Genomic DNA, 17,381 nt, shown 5'->3' with positions numbered 1-17,381 from the left:
TGAGCGCCGCTTCGGCCTTACATGCTCCTCGTTTACTATTACATAGGAATGCTGGAGGTAGCCAGCAGAAGCGGAGAATAATAATAATTATTATTATTTAAATAAATTTTAATTGATTTTAAATTAAATTTAAATTAAATTTAAAGGGAAAAGTCTCCAATAGAACAAGGCATTAGAGGAAACAGGATTCCAGGAAGGAAACAGAAACTTCGTTCCTAGATTACCTATACCATAGATACACAAAAGTATAGAACGGCACTTTGTTTGCAGAGGACACTTCCTAGTTATTTTCGAATCCCCTTTCCCCGCTCTGTCAACGTGATGAAAGTGACAGCTGATGAGAGGAGAAGATACAGGATTTAATTGAAACTGTGATTGGGCAGCAGCGGGTGCTTCTCCCACTTCCTTACCCGCCCAAAGAAGCAATTAATCCTCTCTGTGGAATAAATAATGTGAATGTTAATTTAGGGGGGGGGGCACCAGTCAGTGGTTCCCGTCAAAATGACTTCTCCTATACAGTACATATATTTGCAAGTTGCCCGACTGAAAAAACCGAGCCTGTTATGACCCTTGGATTGTGAGTGGCAAGGCAATTGGTGACCGCGCCTTGCCCTCCATTGCTTTGCACGCTGTACTTTTGCCTCCCTTAACTGCGCAAAAATGGAGGCGTGTGCTAGTCTATATTTTCCGCTATCTATGGTGCTGAGGGTGCCGCAGACTATTTCCGGCATTGCTGGTCCTGATTGGTCACGGCGATGATGGTCAGACTCTCCTTCCGGGAGGACGTTTCCGGCGACTTCTGTATCGTGGGGGTGAAGGGTTGCTGAAGGTGAGTGGAGTACGGCCGTCCTTTGGGGGACCCTGTTCGCTGTTTCCTAATATTGTGGTGTTAACGGGCCTTTTCTGTTCTTTATTCCCCCACCTTGTGTGGCGGCGCTGGGATTCCTTGGTGTCCTAGCCGAGGTCCTTTTAATGTTCCTTCAAGTTGGTTTGCCTCTGACTGCGCCTTTAACATGCAGGCATAAGCCTATATAACTGTAGAAACTACATCGCTGCCATCTTTATAAAGGAGAATCCGGATTAATTTTATTTCTCTCTCCCCCCTTATTGAATGAAAAGAATGGCGTGAGTTCAACAGTCTAACTCTATTTTGCTTACTTGAAAATAAAGTAGTGAATTCATAGGGTTTACTCCCAGGTAAGTGTGGGCTGGTGTGAACTCCTCATTGGATTATTGTTTTGATGAAACAGAATCATTCTTCTGTTTGTCTCTCATCTAACCCTTTGCTAGCCATATAGCTTTGCTGCTCAGTTAGTGTTCTGATTATTTTCTCCCTGTTAAGCTTTCTTCCTGCTTTATTATTTTCTAGAAAGTAACAATGGCTGCCCGCAGATTTGCTCTGAAAGCAGTAGACTGGATGGCATTTGCTGAGCGAGTGCCTCCCAATCAGAAGCCCATGTTTAATGCCCTGAAAACACGCAGTGATTCTCTGGCAGCCAAGTGAGTATGTCCCAGTGTGCAAAGGGCACTGTGGAGCTATGTTTTTCTTGTGTCAAATGCCTTGGTATTTGTGCAAGGTTGATGCGTTCAGGCTATGTGCTAGCAGTAATAAATTAATAGAGTGCCTTGTTTGGTTATATCTTTACAAATTACTTTGAACTAGTCACTGGTTTGTTATGCCATATACCAGGTGTGGGGAACTTCCAGCCTGCAGTCCACATTTGATCTGTGATGCTATTTTGGGCAGGCCACACTTACCTGCAATATTCTGTGTGCAGCACTTCTCAAGCACCTGGCACCCAGCTGATTGTCAAGTGTTTGGGAAGCAGTGCACAAAGCACTTTGTAGACCTTTTGCCCAGCACTTTCTAAGTGCCAAGCACAGGGCTTGTGAAGCTTGCTTAGGCCTGGACACAGTACTTCTCAATCACTTGTCAATCACCTGTTTGTTGGGCAGTGCTGAGCAGGCTCTTTGATAGATGCCAATTCCCTGGTGTCATGATAATCCGGCCCACCTATCAAAGTTGGCTCCCAGGTGTGGGTGGGGAGATTAATCTCTGGCCCACCAGGCCAAAAGGGTTCTTCACCCCTGCCATATACTCCACAGCTCTCTGCTCCATTCATTGTTGCTGAGATCAGCCTATTAAAGTGATACACAAATTTCATTTTGTTCTTTTTGGCAACTTTATGGCAGTACTTTCTGCTGCAGATTATATTCTGTATATTTCTGTGATAAGCAGAATGGTAAAGGAAGATGTGTCCAGGGGTGGGGGAATCTCTCCCCCTTGGAGGGCTGCAGTATATTGGGCATCATCTCCTGGGGGCTCCATTCCAGTGGTGGGTGGAGTAAGATGCAAAAGTAAGTGGAATATTGGGTGTATTTCTAATCTTTGTACAATAGGCTTCATTCCAGGCATGCAAAAAGCCAGAGGTTTCTATGCATGTCTCACTATCTTTCATCCAGGTAAGTAAGAGACATACAGTATTGTTGTTCAAGGATGCATTCCACCCATGCAAAAGGACTCAGAGGCAGAGCTGGACTAATGAGGGGTGTATGGCCTGCTGAAGGGCACAGACTGGAGAAAGTCCCAAGGCCTCTGGTCCCCCATCCCCCACTGTAACTGATATGGTTAAAATTATCTGATTGACATTAGTAAGATTTGAGATGTCACATGCTGTTTCTGTGTCTCGACTGAAGTTTAGTTCTTTGCCTTAAGATTTGACAAAACCCTTTTATCAGCTTCTGGCAAAAGTGTATCAGTCTACTATTTTGGACTTAACTCACCAGTCATTGTTAGTGTGTATGATGAATCTTGCAAGGTTCATTGTTGCTGTTGAATAGCTGAGAACATTGGCAGCTATGGTTAGCTATCCTTAAGGAGGGTGACAATAATGGGAGATGGCTACAGAACTAAGAATTGCATGAAAACTTGTTGAAGTTGTACTAAATGTACTTTTCCTTCATCTAAACAGGCTTGCTTCTTTGCCAGAGAACCCCCCAGCTATAGATTGGGCTTTTTACAAGACTGCAATTGCTGATAAGGCCATGGTAGATGAATTTGAGAAAAAGGTGAGGTTGTGTTATGCTACTTCAAATGTTTCAGAACCTAAATGAGGCACTGCATGTCACACAGTCTAGTGTATATTTTTAGGACCCACCTTACCTTTGTGATTGTAAGTTGTTTTAAATTGCTTTTAATACTGTGTTTTAGTGTTGTAACCTGCCCTGGGACCTTAGGGTGAAGGGCAGGTAATTAATAATAATAATAATAATAATAATAATAATAATAATAGAAATCACCCTGGGTATAGTAATTATTTCCTTCTGGGTAATTTGACACCAGTGTTGCAGCTGCATGGTGCTGTGCTCATAAAAAACAACAACAGCATTTTCTTGTCTTTAGCCAATTAGTACATTTCCCACCAACTTCTGCCTTGTGGATAGGCTAGAAAAGCTAAACTTGAAGCTATAATCATGATGATTTTTATTTATTGTTGGATATGAACCGGGCAAGTATGTATATCAATATAGATGGCTCCAGCGAACTTTGGTATATAAATCCAATAAAATGAATGAATGAATGAATGAATGTCTGGCTTTCTTCATGGGACAGCGATAAATGTATGAAAATGCAATCCAGAGAAGTTAGAGGACATTGAAACATGTTAACTCTTTAAGAATGAATCTGGATGGTGTGCATTTGCACTAGCTGTATGAGAACTGACATTCATTGAAATGACTTGGGTACTGGCAAGCAAACTCTGTAAAATCAGCTAATTTCTGCTAGTAATCTGCTAGGCTTTCAGGTGGCTTGTTCCCAGTGTAGCCCACTACTTTAGACCAGACACTTGGTCTTGACCCACACTCGGGTGGAGAGGATTGAACTGGGAGGCTAGAAAGTGCAAATCATACACTGCCACTGAGTTAAGGACCTCTTACAACTAAAGGGAAACAGACAGGACTTGGAAAAGTTATATCTGACTGTATATAAGTCACTGACAGAATTGGACGAAACACATTTAAAATACTTTCCCCTCAAATTTCACAGTTTAAAGCACTCAAGATTCCTGAGCCTGTGGATACCCAGACGGCTAAGATAGATGCCCAAGAAAAAGAGGCTGTAAGTGTGGGGTTTTTTGTGCCTTTGTTCAGTTATATTTTGTGTATCCCACTTTGGTAAATTGTGTTAGACATTATTCCCTGCTCACCACTTACTATATTCTGCTTGTGATCGGCAATACTTCTGATTTTCCTCTGCTGGTATTTATTTATACAGTTTTTATATTGCTTAATGCAATAATCTCTAAGCAATCCTTGTCCGCAAACTATTGTAGTTGATGCACCAACCAAAGTTGTTAATGGTTACTCTGAGCCAACAAGGTCACTTGGGCTACCACTGCTAGCAGCGGATCAAGAACACTCCTGTGCGGATCAAGAACACTCCAGAGAGAGGGCAATCCAGAGTCTGTACGCAACCCAATTCCCAGACTTGGGAACTGCCTACTCATAGGGTCTCTGTCTTGCTAAGAGTCATTTGCAGTTTATTAGCCTATGACTGCATCCTGGCAGTGGTCTAGGGCTTGTTCAGATAATACTGAGAGATAAACCTGGATATCATCAAGATACCTTGCCCCAAATCTCCTAATAAGCATCCACAGTGGCTTCCTGAAGATAGCACTAGGGACAAAACTGTGATTTGGGGCATCCCACAGATTAACTGGCAGGGTGTCAAGACACAGTCACCAATACCTTTCTCTGGAACTGACCCTGTAAGTAGGAGTGAAATCTCCATAAAGCAATACCCCCCTACTCACAGATGGTCCAGGAGGATACTGTAGCCAAAGATATCAGAAGCAGCTGAGAAACTGAGAATTAATAGGGTTGTGCTCCCCCTGTCTCTGCCCTGAAGGAGGTCATCTATTGGAGCACCCAAGACTAAATTCTGTCCCAAAGTCAGGCCTGAACCCAAACTGGAAAGGGGTATGATAACTGGAATGTAGGGGCATGTCTAATGCAAAGGCTGCAAGCCTCAAGGTGATAGTTTGCATTATTATAGGCAAGAGAAAATGCAGTTTGTGGTGCAGATGGGCGGGGTATAAATAATAATAATAATATCACTAATATGCGAAGTGAATAATTTGCTGTTTTGCAGGACAAGAGTGCTGCTTCTTTCATACAAGCCTCTAAGCAACGTGTTGTTGAGCATGAGAAAGAGGTAAGTTGGTGATTTTCGTGGTGTAAGTAGTCTGCTCCACCACGTTGCGTTCTCCTAATAAAGATCTGTTCTTTTTATTTTAAGTAGTCTTCTTCATAATGTACTAATGATGGGCTATTGTCTTTTCTTTTCAAGCTTCAGAAGGTTAGAAGCATGATTCCTTTTGATCAGATGACAATGGAAGATTTCCAAGAGGCATTTCCAGGAAGTAGGCTGGACAAAGAAAAATACCCATTTTGGCCACACAGGCCTATTGCTGAATTGTAAAAGCTGTCTATCCAAAAGAACTTTGCCGTATCCATCAACTCTAGAATCCCTGGGAGTATGTTAAATAAAGTAATTCTACAGGAATCTTAGTAGTCCTGTTTTGTCTTGTCTCTTGTTATTGATTTGTGCATATTTGCTTGCAAATAAGATCCATAGAGTTCAGTATGGATCCCAAATAAGGCTGTGTAGGATTGTTGCCTTAAACTTCTTCTTTTTTTGAGGATTGAAAGCCTGAGTGGTTCAGCTAAAATTGCTAATCTTGGCCCCAGATTCTAACTTTAACTTGATTTTTTGGGGACCCCCATTTGGTCCCCAGTCCTGGGCCTCCCGACCCTGGAGTGGGCAATTGGTGCTCTGATCACTGACCACGGATGGCTTTAAAGGTCACCAACATTTTTGAATTGTGCTAGGAAGCCAGTGAAGTTCTTCAAGCAGCAGAATGTAGCACATTCTTGTGGCTGATTCAGATTAATAATGCGGCTTTTATGTTCTGGACCTGCTGCAGTTTCTGATTGTGTTTGAAAGGCTCTGCATTGTTGCCTGCAGTACATTGGCATGAGCATCCTTCCCCACAAGAGGGTGTAGCTAGCACACAGCTAATACTAAAAGAAGGCGCTGCCTAAGCATTCAGGAACAGAACTGGAACTAATACCTTGATCCTTAAAAGTGAGCATAACCCCACCCAGAAGAGACTGAACACAAAAACCAGGATGTGCTGGGTCATTGGCCTTGGACAACTTTTGTTGTGACTGAATTTCATTTTCACCAGCCTGCATCCAGTACTTTGCATCATGGTGCTTTCCAAACTTTGTACATTAAAAGAACACAAGGAGATTCCACCCCACCCCTCCCTGAGCCAGGCACAAAGTGGGCTATTGAACACACACTCACACACTGTACTCTCGATAAACTTTCTGAATGGTTCTTCAAAATGGACCATTTTGAACCATATCCGGGGTGCTTTAAAAAAAAATTAATGTAGCAAAGACATGCAAAATTAATGTAGCAAAGAGTGGCATATCTGAGCCTGTCTTTGAGTGGATTTTTGACCGTAGTGCTAAAACACGGAAGTATCAAGAGTTTTCCAGGAGTGGCATTCTGGAAACACTGTTCACCTGGCAAGCCACCACTGCAGTAGCTTTGAGAGATTTGTGGCCTTTGCCAATAAGAACTGTTTGAAAACTTTTTGCTATAAAAGTATAAATATTTAAATTGGCTTATAAGCGAAATTACCACTATAAAAGTCTTGTGAGCCTTAACAATGGCATAGAGCGATATTGTGGCTTTGATCAGTGCAACTGCAATCAGACCAGGACTACGCAGCTCATGAGTCACGGAGCCAAATGCTAGTCAGATCGATTCACATGATAATCCTGCTTTTGCTGCCTACAAAAAACAGGTTGGGTGGCCATGTTACTGGTCACCAAGAGCACTTAGCAGGGCATAGTCCATAGATGGTGGGCAGGGTTCAGCTTGATGGATTACAAATTGTGGAGAATAGGATTTGCCTGATGAAAGACAGGAAATATAAGTCATCTTCTCAGTGGAAGTTCTGAAATGACTTGGCACCCCCCCCCTTCCAGTTCTGTGTTTATGCACTACTGGTAGCAATGCCAGATGTTTCCCCAGGATGGAAAGGTGGTGATAAGGAGGATAGCAATTGTTGAATTACTGATGCCCATGAATCTATGAAAGGCATAGAAACTTTATCAGCGATAAAAGAAGATACTAACCTAAAACACCAGAGATTTGGTTTTATAATTTAATACTCCATTTTTATTTTTATTTTTTGTTAATATCACATATAAATGACATTCTTTTCAGTCATGGTCTGGCCTGAGGCACAAAGATATCCTTTTCAGAACAAATTCTAAATATAGGGGGAATGGAAGCATTGCCTTGTAATGACTGACATCATGTTTAAAAATATTAAACAAGCTAAATGCCACAAATAAGGCACAGAGGAAAAGATTCAACACCATATTCCTTACCATGCTCAGTGGAACATACACTGGCAAGCAATGTGGAAAAATCCCACTGACAGTACCATCACATACATGGAAGTAATCTACCTGTAATCTACTGTCTGTGAACAAACGTCAGCTCCCTCGGCCAATAAAGCGAGATGAGCGCCACACTCGAGTCATTCGCGACTGGACTTAACAGTTAAGGGTCCTTTACATTTTACCTTAATCTACCTGGAAGTAAGTAGCACTGAGTACAATTAAGTTTAGTCCCAGGTAAGTATACAGAGGATTGCACCTTAATCTGCATATTCTAATATAATAATCACAAATGGCCTGAGCTTGGAAGATACCGTATATGAATTACAGTAGTTCTAAAGCTAAAACCAGGAAAAATAACCTAAGGCTATAATGACCAGAAAATACATTACATTAACTTGAAGCAAATTCAAGGGAACTTGCTTCACAAGTCATATTCACGGATGTAAATTGATAATCAAAAATGCTTTAAGCCAGGGGTCAGCAAGCTTGTTCAGCAGGGGGCTGGTCCACTGTCCCTCAGACCTTGTGGGGGGCCAGACTAGATTTTTTGGGGGGAAATGAACAAATTCCTATGCCCCACAAATAACCCAGAGGTGCATTTTCAATAAAAGGGCACATTCTACTCATGTAAAAACACGCTGATTCCTGGACCGTCCGTGGGCCAGATTTAGAAGGCGATTGGGCTGGATCCGGCCCCTGGGCCTTAGTTTGCCTACTCATGCTTTAAGCAATGGCAACGATGTAGTAGTAAGCAGCAGCCGCAAAAGGGCACTCCTAACACATTTCTCTTTGCACCATCATTTTATCTACCTACGACTTAATGCACAAGCTGCTCAAGTGAGCAACTTGTGCTCAGGCACTGACGCACTCTGCCCCAGATGGAAGAATGGGGGTGGGGCAGGGAAATAAATGGAAGGGGGGGGTAATGAATGTTGTGAGTGTGTTTATTGGGGTGGGTGGGGGTTTTGTTTTTGTTTTGGTTAACAAAAATGATTTTGGAAAAAAACCCCTAAAGGGAAAGAGTGTGGGCATGCGTGTGAATCGATGTCTGTATGAGTGAGGGTGAAGAGAGAATGGATCAATAAAGGGGAGAAAGAAAGGTGGGCCCACCCAGTTTCTGCCTTGGCCGCGCCCACCGCCACGTGCTGCCCTCCCACTATCCAAGAGGGGAGCTCAATAAGAGCATCGTGCAAACATGCCCACTCACTTCGGTTGGTTTTCTTGCTTGCTTGCCAGGTTCTCGTCACCCTGCCCCTCTTTTATTTTATTTTATTTTGGAAGCTGATGTTCCCATTTATGCCTTTCTTCTATGGGATGTTTGTCGCTGCTGCTTTTTAAAAAGCGCCTTCGAGAGTTTAAGCACTAGGTAGAAATAAGCCGCGGACTTTGTCCGCAGTTTTCAGCAGGACCATTTATACATAATGCCCGAATCAGGAAATGAACAGGTAAGGAAGATTTCTTGCAGAGCATCCTCATGGATGACCACGTGGCCTAATGGATAAGGCGTCTGACTTCGGATCAGAAGATTGAGGGTTCGAGTCCCTTCGTGGTTGGTGTTTGTTATCTGTGAAGAAAGTTGCTGATATTTTTTCTTTCTTTCTCAGCGGGGATTATATAAGGAAAGTGCAGACGTGTCTGGGTGTTTGTGCGTGTATTACATACAGAGAATATCAAGAGAAGCCCGGTGATTTTTGTGGTTCTTAAACTGCTTTAATATAAATAAGTCATGCTTTTTAACATCTAAAGCCTCATAAGGACTGAGACTCTGCTTGCAAACCTTATTTTTAAGAGTTTGCTTTTGGTTAGACTTCTGTGCCTGTTTTGGTTTTTGGGATTTCTTTACGCTGGGTTTGTCAGGTGTCATATCATCCTCATCCTCAAATGTTTTTGCAACCAGAGACGTGCAATATTCATATTGTAATAAATGATAGAATGACTGAATATATAAAGGGAATAATTGGACAAGCCTTCTGGAAAGCAGGATGTTGCCGATTAGGTGCTTCGATCATCATTTCATAGCTGGGCTTTTAGGGTGGACCTTGTGAGAGGTAAGCTACAGTTCCATTATTCTTTGTGTGTAAGGAATGTGCTTTAAAATGTATGATGCATATACCTCCTGTCAGCCTGAAACAGGAGAGGGAAAGATCTCTATATGCCACCTTGAACTTTCTGGAAGAAATGATGGGATAAATGCATAACATTTCCTTTAATTATTATGGAACAGCTAACCACGTGGTCACATTTCACCCCTCCATTTCACAATAATGTATGCTATAAACAATAGTGAGAAAATCAGCCGAGCATAGAAAAACAGGCTCTCAGTAATAGCCATGATCTTGTTCCATTCTGTGTTGGTAGCCACTTGGCTCTTCTCGGCAAATAGCTGTTCCCTCATCTGTTTCACCTCTGAATAGATACTTCTGAGGAAGATGTAAGCCTCTGCTTCTGCATCTTCTTTGCCTGCCAGGGCGTGATCACAGGGCTCTTTCTGCTCATCTGAAATATAAAGAAGCACACGTAGCAAATCCTTAGCTAAGTTGGAGCTCTATCACTGGAAGTCCTGGGCCAGAGGCGATGATGACATTATGGCTCAGCTACAGATGGCAAATTATTATGCATGATATTTGAGGACCAAACACTGCACAGGTGATATCCAGTGTCATATAGAATCAGCTGTGGAATATTTTACTGTGCACCAAACTGACTAAGTTTTGGGAGAAAGTGCTGGACTATATATATAGTGTTTTGTTTATAAACAAGACACTACGGGGAAAAAATTAAGATTTTCAAAGGTGAATATGCTCTTAAACTGTATACGCGTTGTGTCAAAATTAAAAACCGGACAGCGAAAATGGATTCTACAGTAAAAGCATACGGTATGTTTCAAAGATCTTTTGCCCATATTACATCTCCAACAAAGAGCTACATTAGATAGTCCTTTCTTATACAAATGTAAGGGAGCCCAATAGATTCCAAATAGTATTTTCTGTTGTATAAGTCTTAGTTTAAGTTCTACTGATACATCTAATACTGAAGCCATGACATTTTCCCACTGTCTAGGTAATAGTAAACATTCCAATTCTTTATTCCAATCATTTCTTAAACTCTGCATATCAGACATACGTTGCTCTTGTTGTTGTTAATAAACTGTGGAATATTTTCTGCTCTGGGGACCTTTGGCTCTTCCCCACTACTCAAACCTGGTTTGTGTATCACTTGTAATAATGAGGGTTGCCCTGGCCTTCCATCAGTCATTTTTAGAAGTTCTAAAATGAGTTTTTCAAAGGTTTCTTTGCACACTATAAACTCCTCCTCTCTCTGAGCCCATTGAGCTTGGGCTGGGCTGGGACAAAGAGCACAGTACACTGAACCTGCATAGAATATAATTCTAGTGGGTTCCCTGTCCCTTGCAAAGTACCCCCAGGAGAGGGCAGTTTGTATCAGAAAGGGCCCAAAGCTCCCCATATTAATTGTAGTCTTTTAAATGTGTCTCTGGGGGGTTATTGTTTTGTTTTAATTATTTACTTGTATTTTTATCCTGTATTTTATTCTGTGAACCGCCCTGTGACCTTGCAATGAAGGGCAGTATATAAATTTAATTAATAATAATAATAATTTTAAAAGTAATAACATTTTATTTCAGACAGTGGAGCTGGAAGGCAGCACACTCTGGTCATTTGTCCAGTGTGTGTTTTGCAATAATCTGTTATAAGGTGCCTTGAGGATCATTCAGCCAAATCTTACATAAACCTAGCATCAGCATCACCTGTATTACCCTTCACCTGCAGGTCCCAGCGCAGGTTGCAACAGTTTAAAAATCCAAATTAAAAACAGCCAAAACAGATTACAAGCACAGGGATAGGGCAGGCCTTGAAAACACACATCCCAGGTGTCAAAGGCCTGGGTATTTATTTAGAGGTGTACCTAAATAAATAAATCACAGATTTATAAATGCTAGGCTGACACCCGAGCCTGAGCTCGGATAGCTTTAGACAAATAGCACATCCTGTCAGGTACTTTCACATGCAAACGATACTGGGGTATAGTGGGCTCACATTCAAAATCCATAGTAAACAATTTCCCATAATGTGTCCTCCCTTTCCCCTCCTCCTTTTGCATTTACTTTTTGAAAAATGAATTATGGGCTGTCTGTCGCAGGGGTCTTCGGTCTTCACAGTGGTCTTTGTAAACCTTTGAGACCTAACACAGGAGCCCCTTCTGCATATTTTGGCATATATGATTTGCACCTTCCCTCCCTCTCTCTGTGCTGGCTGCTGCTCACTATTATTCTCTTTCAACTTGTACAATTTTAAATGTGTGTGTGTGTGTGTAAAATGTTGTCAGCCTTTTGTGCTCACAAATCCAAAGGAAACAGACCATTCACAGGTTGATCTGGTCTTTGATGCCATGAAACACTGACCTGCTGTGCAGCAATTTATGGGTGTGGGGCTGTTCAATCAAAGTATTAATTTCTTATGAATACTGACCAGGATAAGGAACGTATTTTTCAGATGTTTTCTTCTTTCTCCTAGAGGAAATGAGTCTCTCGCATTTGAGGAACCAACGGGGAGGTTTCATCTCCTTCAGAGACCTTGTCACATAATTCTCAAGGAGGCTGACAACCATCAGCAGGAAAACTCCCATGAAAAATTTCGCTGCAAAATGAAAGGATGTTAGATGGATCTTTCCTAGCGCTATCAAAGAATTACTTTTCCATTATAAGCTGCAAGTAGAAGGACACTTGACTTTTCCCAACAGTGTTAGGAGCATTTCACTTGTTCTGTTTGTACCTCCTAAGTTCTGTTCACATCACACTGGGCATGATGTAGCTGCTGGGGAACAGATGGGGAAATACAGGGCAACAGTGATTGGACAATGGCATCATGTGTGTGCCCTGAAAACAGTGAATGAACATAGCTTGGCTATTCCACACTAAACACCTAGCATGGAAATGCCCAAAAATAGATGGCGGCTTAGCACTAGCAGTCTATAACCTTGCTTTCCCAGCTGAGACATGCCAGTAACTAGATCCACTCCAATAAGACCTTTGTGTCTCAGTCTCAAAGAGATTTCATCAGGTTATTTGAAATTTCTACAAGGCACAAGGGTAGGGGGAACCCCATTAGCAGATTTGGGGCAGGGGTAGGAGAGGGAGGACAAGTGCCATTGTGTTCACGGAAGCTGCTCCGTGCACAGAGTGATTTAGCTGGGTAGAACCCAAAGAAGCATTAAGAAGCAGGAAGTTGATTTATGTTGGGACCTTCTTATTAGGACGCTTTTAAATCAAGAATACACTTAGGTAGGGCTGCCATACATTCAGAATTTTCTGGGAATAACCAGGATTTGTCCGTCAAAAATGGCGTCTGGGCGGAATTTTTGCAAACTGGTTTAAATGTCTGGGGAAACCCAAGCATATGGCAGCCGATATCAGAAGTGTTGATTTTTTGGGGGGTGGATTTCTGAAAAAAATACCAAAAAAATAGCTTTAAAACCGGATTTTCACTTCTTGAAATATGGCAACCCTAACTTAGGCAAAGAAAAGCTGCTGTTTAATTTACATAAATACTATATATTTAAAGCACATACTTTCCCTCAAAGAATCCTGGGCATTGTACAGTGGTACCTTGGGTTAATAACTTAATTTGTCCGTTCTTAACCTGAAACAATTCTTACCACTTTAGCTAATGGGGCCTCCTGCTGCCGCGCGATTTCTGTTCTCATCCTGAAGCAAAGTTCTTAACTCGAGGTACTATTTCTGGGTTAGTGGAGTCTGTAACCTGAAGCGTCTGTAAACCGAGGTACCACTGTAGTTTGCTAAAGGGTGCTAGGAATGGTAATGTGGTGAGGGCAAACTTACATTGCCTAAAATTCTTTGAGGGAAAGCATGTGTTTCGAATGTGCTTTAAAGGCATGGTGTATACCAGGGGGGCCAGAGGGCAATTAGGGAGCCAATGTTACACACATGGGACGTTGGAAGCAGCTGGGGTAGAGCCAGATGTGGCGGCCCAACAGTTTCAATGGCTGGTGGCTCCTCCTCTGCCTTCTACCACCGATGGGAGGCTGCCTTGACCCTCCTTTCCCTCCAAAGCAGGGGTCAGCAACCTAAGGCTCATGGGCTGGAAGCAATCCATGGAGGTCATTTGACCGGCCCACAAGCCCCCCCTGAACTGAGGTGCCTGCTCGCGCCCTGCGCTAAACGGGCGCAACACGGCATGGGGACTTGCTTCCGCGGTGCCGGAAATCACGGACACCGGAAATCGCACGTGCAATCTGGCCCACAGAGGGATCTCTGCGGGACCGATCCAGCCCAAGCAAGATAAACCTTGCTGACTCCTGCTCCAAAGCATCAGCAGGAGGAGAAGGAGTTGGCCCCTGGCCCCATGCTGCACTTTGCTCTGTGCTTTGCCTCCACCCTTTTCAGACATTGTGTCCACCCCCACCACAAAAATATTCAGGGGACCCAAAAGGGCTCGGCTCCCAGGATCTGGTGTCCCTGGTGTGTACACAGCCGCAGTACTGATTGCAAAAAATCAGCCCATGTCTTCTAGCTAGATTTGCCTTCTGCAAAGTTTTGCCAGAAGGATATCCGATGTTGTAATCCTATACCTATTTATCTGGAAGTAAGCCCACTGAACTTAGTAGTTGCTTCTGAGTAGACATGCATAGGATTGCGCTGTGAAGGTTCCTCAGGACAAGAGAGTATTCTATAATATAGCTCATATATAATATACTTTGTTTCCTGGCAGTGCGAGTTGATTATACGTCCACTTGAAATTACAGTGGTGCCTCGCAAGACGAAATTAATCCGTTCCGCGAGTCTCTTCGTCTAGCGGTTTTTTCGTCTTGCGAAGCAAGCCCATTGACGGCTTAGTGGATTAGCGCTTTTAGCGCTTTTAGCGGCTTTTAGCAGCTTATCGGCTTAGCGGATAAGCAGATAAGTGGCTTAGCGGCTTAGAAAAAGGGGGGGGGGAGGAAAAAAACCCCGCAGGAACTCGCAAGACATTTTCATCTTGCGAAGCATGCCCATAGGAAATTCGTTTTGTGAAGCACCTCCAAAATGGAAAACCCTTTCGTCTAGCAGGTTTTCCGTCTTGTGAGGCATTCGTCTTGCGGGGCACCACTGTACTATTGCTTACCTATTATAGGGGGGTCATCTGAGGATGCTGGCAGAATACTATTTAGAATCAGCGACAAAAAAGAGACTTCTAGGATCAATGTGATCTTGACGTTGATCTTTTCAGAATCACTGGCAGAAGTGAAGGAAACAGCCATATCCAGGAAGAAGAGAACAGCGGTTGGGATGATCAGATTCAGCACATACAGAATAGGACGCCTCTGCATAAAAATCTGTTGAGAGATTAAAAACACATCAAACTGCTTGAAGACAACAACAAACGCAAGTGGGATTTGATTGCAACAAGGAGTCATCCCCTAATTTTCAAAACTTGACAGCTGGGGGTTGTTTATCCCCCCCTCCCATTGAACCGAAACAGGAGGAGGCCAGCAGCAGCGGCTATAGAGAGGCAATGGGAGGCTCCCTCACAGCCACCACTGCCACCATAATTGTCACTTGGAACAAGCACCGGCTCATTCTCCCCTCTCCCCCCAAGCTCGGTGGTGACAGTGCTGGCAGGGGAATAGAGACATTCCAGGATCAAATCAGAAGCTGGGGTGGCTTTCGTAATTCTGGGACCGCCTTTGGAAAATCGGAGGGTATTATTTTACTTCACAACCTGTCTCTTCCATAGGATCTAAAATGAAATGGGTAATACATAATTGGGGATAGTAAGTCCCCGAGGTGATCAGTATTCTGTTTCTGGGCTCTTATGCCACACGTTGTGACCACCAGTGACTTATCGGTATTTCTTGAAGAAGAATCCTCCGTAGCGACAACAAAATTTCATTGAAACGATGCAATCTGCAGAATGTTTCCTGTTAAACAATGGAAGTCAAAGCCCTGATGAGCAACTCATCAGTCTTATATACCTGGTAAGTCACCGTACTATAGTTCATCTCAAGACCAGTCATGGTATCACGGGAAACAATGATGTTGTTGTACTTCCACTCCCCGTTGGTTAAGTATAGGTTGCGATCTTTGGCATCCAATTTAGTGGAAAACGTTTTGTCCGACATTTTCACTTCCTTATCTGGAGCGAGAGAAAAACAAAGGGACAGCAGCTTAAAATGGGGTTCTGTTTTCCTTGTAGCCTCTACATAACCTCCCCACTCCACCATCCAAACAAAGGAGACCTAAACTCTTAAAATGCTTTGTGCGATATAGTAGTAATTCAGCAATGCTAACTCATATTTGCCAACTGTCAGGGACAGTTCCTATTTTCTGGTACTATATGTGGTAAATTACATTTCCCTCTTTTTTTGGCAGGAGATTTTGCAGGTGCCCAAAAAACCCCAATGACATTGTATTTTTCGCTCTATAAGACGCACCAGACCACAAGATGCACCTAGTTTTTGGAGGAGGAAAACAATAAAAAAAAAAATCTGAATCTCAGAAGCCAGAACAGCAAGAGGGATCGCTGCGCAGTGAAAGCAGCAATCCCTCTTGCTGTTCTGGCTTCTGGGATAGCTGCACAGCCTGCATTCGCTCCATAAGACGCACACACATTTCCACTTTTTAGGAGGGAAAAAGTGAGTCTTATAGTGCAAAATATAAGGTATATGCTTTCCTCGGTTGATAACAGCGTGTGTGTGTGTGTGCGTGTGTGTGTGTGTGTGTGTGTTGTACAGTGGTACCTCGGGTTAAGAACTTAATTCATTCTAGAGGTCTGTTCTTAACCTGAGGCATCACTTTAGCTAATGGGGCCTCCTGCTGCCGCCGTGCCGCCACCACACGATTTCTGCTCTCATCCTTAACCCGAGGTACTATTTCTGTGTTAGCAGTGTCTTTAAACCTGAAGCGTCTGTAACCCGAGGTACCACTGTATAATAGAACTGCAATGAGGACAGGAAAAGCCATGCTTGTTGCTTAGTGCTGTTTCCTCACGTCCTGCTTACAGGCTTCCCGTCAGCATCTGATTGGATGCTGTGGGAAATGGGATTCTGGCCCATTGGTCTTACCCATCAGGACTCTTCTTGTTCCCTTGCGGGCTAAAACGTCCTCCTACCATGGCCACTTCCAGACTTCTGCCATTTTGTGGGTGGGATCAATTTTCATACCAACACATTCTGGTGGTGCAGTTAAAGCAGATTAGGTGCTACTGTGCAACAAAATCCCTCCCCTCAACCATGGTGTGGTGTCTTACTTTCCCCTCCCCCTTTTCTTTTGCGCCTGTCATCAAAACAGGTGGAGTCAAGGGGAAGCAACATTTGTTTGGGAGGCTGTGCTGGTGGGGGGTGGGGGCGCCCCCCCAACATTTTGTTCAAGTTGGCGCCAATGTCAAGCAGCAAGCGCACTCGAGAGAATAATATGCGGCTTACCTGAATGCATGGGGGAGAGCACAGTTATGTTGCAAGCCTGCTTATCAAAAGGAAACGTGAAGATGTGCAGACTGCAAGATGATGTCAGGTGAAAAGCCTGCTGCTGCATCATGTCTCCACTGGAAGAAACGCGAAGGAATGGGCTGGTTCTGGACTTTTCTTCATTGGCCCTGAAACATTGCCATTAAGGCCCAAGAGTTTAAGCAACAGGCTTGGAATCACTTGTTTTAGTTCAGGTAACCCTTTCGCAGCTGAAGTTTGCTTTCCCTACCCCTCACCATCCCAATGTCTATTTCTCTTTCTATGCATTTTTGATTACATTTGGTATTGGGTTGGTTATATGTGATAGTGTTTTTAATACTATTTGCACATGCAAAAGTTCCTGGGCTGCTTTATTTCTAATCAGTGCATGTCCTGTGGCTTCCCGCTGGAATCCTGCGACTTTTTGCACCATTAAA

At 43.2% G+C, this 17,381-nt stretch overlaps 2 protein-coding genes across 2 annotated transcripts in view; one reads left to right on the top strand and one right to left on the bottom strand.

Annotated features, from left to right (window-relative positions):
- Positions 1-671: 671 nt before the first annotated feature.
- On the top strand, positions 672-5,566 carry ATP5PD (ATP synthase peripheral stalk subunit d). The gene is made up of 6 exons (XM_081850968.1): positions 672-829; positions 1,370-1,500; positions 2,973-3,069; positions 4,049-4,120; positions 5,153-5,215; positions 5,351-5,566. Exons 2-6 carry the CDS (start codon positions 1,379-1,381, stop codon positions 5,480-5,482), a joined length of 486 nt encoding a protein of 161 aa, XP_081707094.1. The 5' UTR covers positions 672-829; positions 1,370-1,378; the 3' UTR covers positions 5,483-5,566.
- A 4,149-nt stretch (positions 5,567-9,715) lies between these two features.
- The window catches only part of LOC309336379 (uncharacterized protein), a 30,953-nt gene continuing 23,287 nt past the window's right edge, over positions 9,716-17,381 (bottom strand). The window contains exons 14-18 of the mRNA XM_081851996.1: positions 16,924-17,093; positions 15,475-15,635; positions 14,625-14,835; positions 11,976-12,143; positions 9,716-9,984 (exon numbers count right to left, since the gene is read on the bottom strand). Coding sequence (XP_081708122.1) covers positions 9,725-9,984; positions 11,976-12,143; positions 14,625-14,835; positions 15,475-15,635; positions 16,924-17,093 — 970 coding nt within the window. The 3' untranslated portion in view covers positions 9,716-9,724. The remainder of the gene's footprint in view (positions 9,985-11,975; positions 12,144-14,624; positions 14,836-15,474; positions 15,636-16,923; positions 17,094-17,381) is intronic.

The sequence above is a fragment of the Podarcis erhardii genome (assembly GCF_964252035.2).
Source record: "Podarcis erhardii genome assembly, chromosome: 2".
NCBI classification, from domain to species: domain Eukaryota; kingdom Metazoa; phylum Chordata; class Lepidosauria; order Squamata; family Lacertidae; genus Podarcis; species Podarcis erhardii.
The sequence above is the reverse complement of the archived record's forward strand: the minus strand, read 5'-3'. Positions and strand labels throughout refer to the sequence as shown.

What these genes read in the sequence shown, in the direction of transcription:
- ATP5PD (XM_081850968.1), top strand. Translation starts at nt 1,379, where the DNA reads ATGGCTGCCCGCAGATTTGCTCTGAAAGCAGTAGACTGGATGGCATTT. An exon ending in AGTGATTCTCTGGCAGCCAA is followed by an intron (nt 1,501 to 2,972) that starts GTGAGTATGTCC and finishes TCATCTAAACAG; the next exon opens with GCTTGCTTCTTTGCCAGAGA. An exon ending in TAGATGAATTTGAGAAAAAG is followed by an intron (nt 3,070 to 4,048) that starts GTGAGGTTGTGT and finishes CAAATTTCACAG; the next exon opens with TTTAAAGCACTCAAGATTCC.